This window comes from Plecotus auritus (genome assembly GCF_963455305.1).
Source record: "Plecotus auritus genome assembly, chromosome: 12".
Lineage (NCBI taxonomy): Eukaryota > Metazoa > Chordata > Mammalia > Chiroptera > Vespertilionidae > Plecotus > Plecotus auritus.
Window position 1 is genome coordinate 7,176,027 of NC_137778.1, and position 5,011 is coordinate 7,181,037.

A 5,011-nucleotide genomic window follows, 5' to 3' on the forward strand; every position below is an offset into this window, starting at 1 on the left:
ATGGACCTATAGCTTCAGTGTTGCTCAGTTTTTTTTCTTTTTCCTTATTATTATTTTTTAAAGTTATTGTGGTAAAAAAACACACCATGCGATTTACCATGTTAAGTGTGCAGTTCAGTAGTGTTAAGGATATTCACATTGCTGTGAAACAGCTCCAGAAATTTTCATTTTGTAAATCGGAAGCTCTATGCCCGTGGAACAACACATCCCCTTTCTGCCTCCCCCAGCCCCCGGTAATCACCATTGTACTTTATGTTTTTGTGAAAATGACTACTGAGATACCTTATTTAAGTGGAATCGTACAGTGTCTTCCTTTTTCAATCCTCACACCCAAGGACATGCTTAGAGAGAGAGAGGGAAAGGGAGATGGGAGTGGGGGTGGGGGGGAGGAAGAGAGAGAGAGAGAGAGAGAGAGAGAGAGAGAGAGAGAGAGAGAGAAACATCAATCTGTTGTTTCCCCACATGCACCCCAACCGGGGCTGGGGATCAAACCCGCAACCCAGGAATGTGCCCTGACCATGAATCGAACCGGCAACCTTTCTGTGCACTGGTTGACAACTTTCAACCAACCGAGCCACTCTGGCCGGGCTACAATATGTCTTTTGTGACTGGCTTATTTCACTTAGCATAATGTCCTCAAGATTCATCTATGTGGTAGCATGTGACTGGATTTTCTTCCTTTTTAAGGCTGAATGCCTTTCCATTGTGTGTCTATGCCACTCTTCCTTATTCGTCTGTAGATGGACATTTGGGTTTCTCCCATACTTGGCAGCTGTGAATAATGCTGCAAGGAACATTGGAAGGCAGATACTTACCTCTTCATGATCCTGGTTTCAGTTATTTTTTTTCCCTCTGATTTCAATTCATTTGGATATATATCTCTATACCGTCTTCAATAGCGGTTGCATCGTTGTACAATCCCACTAACAGGGTGCAAGGGTCCCAGTTTCTCCACATCCTCACACTTGTTCTTTTCTGTGTTTTTGAGAGCATCCACCCTAATGGGGGTGAAGTGATAGCTCATTGTGGTTTTGATTTGCATGTCTCTAATGACTAATCATGTCGAACTTCTTTGCATATATTTGTTGGTCATTTGTATGTCATCTTCGAAGAAATGTTTATTCCAGTCCTTTGACTATGTATTGATCAAGTTATTTGGTCTTTTGTTGTTAGAGGGGCAGTTCTTTATAATATTCTGGATTCTGAGCCTTTACCAAACAGATGATTTTTAAAAATGGTCTCCGGTTCTGTGGGCTGCCTTTTCACTCTGTTGACTGTGTCCTCTGATGCACAAAAGTTTTTAATTTTAAGTCCTGTTTGTCTATTTTTGCTTTTGTTGCCTGTGCTTCGGGTGTCATATCTAAGAAATCATTGCCAAGTCCACTGTCATGAAACATTTTCCCATTCTTCTAGGAGCTTTGTAGTTTTAGGTCTCACACTGAGATCTTTAATCTCTTTCTCAGGTTTATCCTGCCCCATGTCCTCCTCATCACTTCTCCTCCTTCCCCATTGCTCACTTTCTGGATTATCTTCCTTCTTACCATCTTTCCTTCTGTTCCTTTAACAATGCATCCACCTGTCTATCTCTCCTGCTGTCCCCCTATCCTACACCTCCCCTTTGTTCCTGCCCTCCCTCCCGCACACTTAATGCACCCCCCACCCCCAGTCCATCTCAAACCTTCCGTATGCTCTCTTCATCTCTGAGCTGGCCCTCCTTCCTCCCCACCAATGTCCTCTTCTCTCTTTCAGGCCCCCAACTGGAACCCTGACCATGGAATCCTGAAGTGGTTCTGTCTTCTCTAGCTCAGTGGCAGACCCCACCACCCAAGGCCCTTCCTGCCTCTCCCACAACCAGCTTTCAGGCTCCCAGAGGGAGGGTGGGAGGGGATCCTGATCTCACGGGGCAGGGGGCATCCATCATGATGCTCAACTCAGACACCATGGAGCTGGACCTGCCTCCCACCCACTCTGAGCCGGAGTCAGGCTTCAGTGACTATGGGGGCGGGGCGGGCCCTGATGGCGCTGGGCCCAGGGGTCCAGGAGGGGGCCAGGCCCGGGGCCTGGAGCCTGGGGAGCCTGGCAGGAAAGACCTGCAGCATTTGAGCCGTGAGGAACGGCGGCGCAGGCGCAGGGCCACAGCCAAGTACCGCACAGCCCACGCCACGCGGGAGAGAATCCGCGTGGAGGCCTTCAACCTGGCCTTCGCTGAGCTGCGCAAGCTGCTGCCCACGCTGCCCCCGGACAAGAAGCTCTCCAAGATTGAGATCCTGCGTCTGGCCATCTGCTACATTTCCTACCTGAACCACGTGCTGGATGTCTGAAGGCGGCCTGGGTGCGCCCTCCCCGGGCCTCCCCAGCTCCCTTCTCCTCGCCCACTGACTGGAACAGACATCTTTCTCCTGAGCCCTGTACCCTGGCATGGAGCCCCCAGGCCTGGGGTAGGGGATGATGTCTCCGCGGGTCGTGAAGGCGGCTTTCTATGACCGACCCAGGCATCCCAGGGCTGCTCTCGGGGCACCTTCTCAGTGTGTGGGTGGGCCCCAGCTGTTAGCAGTGTCTGCGGGGAGGTCGGTGTCCAGTCCTTGTTGGATTTACTAAGCTCCCCACACATTGGGTCCCCCTAGCTCTCTCAAGGGCTGCGCCCTCTTCTGCCCCAGGTACAGATTTTCAGAGACCCAGACCCCACCCTCCCATCCTCTTTCCACCCCGTTCCAGCTTCTCCTGCCCGTGGTAGGGCGGGAACATCGGAACAGGAAGGGGTAGGCTGGGCTTAGAGTGAGGTGGGCTTCCTCCTGAGATCTCAGTCTAGTTGGGCAGAGGGGCCTGCGGAGATGACGTCATGGGGGGGGATCCCAGTAGCTGACATTGGGGGGAAAGTCTTCCTACTTTCTATCTTGTTCTTGAGGATGCAGGCCTTGATCTTACTTGGTAGAGAGTGCCTTGCGCTCTCTGAGCTATTTGCTCCCCCACCCCCCGCTTGGCCCCTCCCACTCCTACCTTCCCAATTTCTCCCTCCCTGGGTGCAGAGCTAGAGAAAGGCAAACCTGGATCCTGGGGCAGGGATGATGTCCCCTAACACATCCCAGGGAGTGGGTGGGCCAGATCTCACCTCTACTTCCTGCATCCCAGCCCACCACGAAAATGTGCAAACCCACATCCGCTCCCCCCTTGATGCAGAGGGTGCCTCATCATCGCCCTCTGGGAGTGCTCAGCTCTCCTGGTCCTAGGGCCTGTTTATTACCCCCCCCCCCTTCCTTAAACTACCTTCCTTAAATTGACCCTCACCCACCCCACCTCCAGCTCTCTGCCCCCACCCCCATGTAACCGAGCCCCAGGTGCTCACCAGAGCCTGGGGTCAGTAGCAAAACAAGGGCCCTAGGACCGTGCAAAAGAAAGGAGCTCACTGCACTCAGCATGCTCCTCCCTCGCACCAGACTGCTAGCTCTACAAGGATATTTATTTATGTATTTATTTATTCATCTATTTATTTACTTATTTATTTATAAATATTACTATTTATTGCCAAGTTGTGCACTTTGGGGTAGGGTGAGGAGGTTCCTGGAAGCCCTGGCCAGGTCTCTCTTGCTTCTTCCCTGATTATTCCTTTCCCTTTCGTGCTCCTTCTGCAACTGCAGGTGTGTGTGGGGATCCCCTTTGCTCATGACACCCCGTATCCCTCCTCAGATCCATCTGTCTGTCACCCTAGTCCTCTGGGATGGTGCCCCTCCCCCAGTTCCAGGGCTCCCAGTTCCTTCCTCAGCTTCCTCCCTTCCCAGACAACCTCACCTGTCCCACCCACCTCTTTTCTCTCTCAGCCTTCCCCCAACCCCTCACTGTTCCCTAGTACCCCCAAGTGTGGGCCCTAGGGGTCTGTGTCCTGTGTCCTGTTGCGTTTCCGATTTCATACAAAAAGAAAAATTAAAATGACCTCGTTCTACCACCAGGTATGGCTTGGATCATTTGAATAGGTTGGAAGTTGGCCTGCAGGTTATGGTAGGGTGGGCACAGTGGGTTCCAGGCCTTGACGGCTCTTCTGATGGGGCCTTGAGAGCGCAGTCTGGTGGGTAAATGAAGACAGGAAAAAGAAGGGGTCACAGAGTAAAGAGGTGCAGAGGAAGATGTAACACACAGGTCCCAGACCTCCCCACCTAAAGCCTCATGGACCCTCATGTTGGGCACTCACTGAGTGACACTTTCTGATCTCTCTGATGTGCTTCTGCTCCAGCTCCCAATGGGTCTGAGAAGGAGCTGAGTGTCCCAATGGAACCCAAGTTCAACATGTATCTGTGGGTCCACGCTCCTGGGAAAAGCCATGGCATGAAACACTGTCTTCCCTGGTATGGTCTCTAAACTGGGTCAAAACTCCTTGCAACCTCAGTTGTTGGCTCATGCTGTATCCCCCCACCTCAGGATATGGGGAGAACACAATGGGCCTAGGACTAGGGGAGTAATAGGGTAGGGGTACAGAGAAGTGCTGAAGGACTACCAGAGGAATCCTGGGAGGCGCCTAACGTCAACTTCCAGATGAGGAAACCAAAGCCCAAGAGGAGGGCTTTGCCCAAGGTCACATAGCTCCTCGTGGGCAGAGACAAAGTCCAAACCCAGGCCCCTTCTGTTCTATACTGCAAGGCCCCGCTGCCTCCCTGAAATGACCCGGCCTGACAGGTGGCTCTTTAGGGACCCCATATTTTAATGGAATATTGATGAACTAGAGAGTATTCAGAGTTGTGCGGTCAAGAAGGCTAAAGGCCTGGAGACCTCACAGGAGAAATAGTTAAAAAACTGAGGATATGTGTCTTTACAAGAGTAGATTTAGGGGCAACATGCTACCCATCTGCAAATATTGAAAACAAGCAAGCAAACAAACAGACAAAAAAGAAACAAAAGCAGATATTCTGTGTGGTCCCAGGAGTCAGAACCAGGACCAGCAGGTGGAAGTTTTAGGCAACAGATTTTACTGCAAGAAAAACTGCAGCCCTTGGAGCTTTCCCGCCATGGAAGGACCAGAGTC

General features: G+C 51.4%; 1 protein-coding gene across 1 annotated transcript; it reads left to right on the top strand.

Annotated features, from left to right (window-relative positions):
- Positions 1-1,919: 1,919 nt before the first annotated feature.
- On the top strand, positions 1,920-2,739 carry NHLH1 (nescient helix-loop-helix 1; the record flags this gene model as incomplete). The annotated part of the gene is made up of 1 exon (XM_080648432.1): positions 1,920-2,739. One exon carries the CDS (start codon positions 1,920-1,922, stop codon positions 2,319-2,321), a length of 402 nt encoding a protein of 133 aa, XP_080504558.1. The 3' UTR covers positions 2,322-2,739.
- Between the last annotated feature and the right edge of the window lie 2,272 nt (positions 2,740-5,011).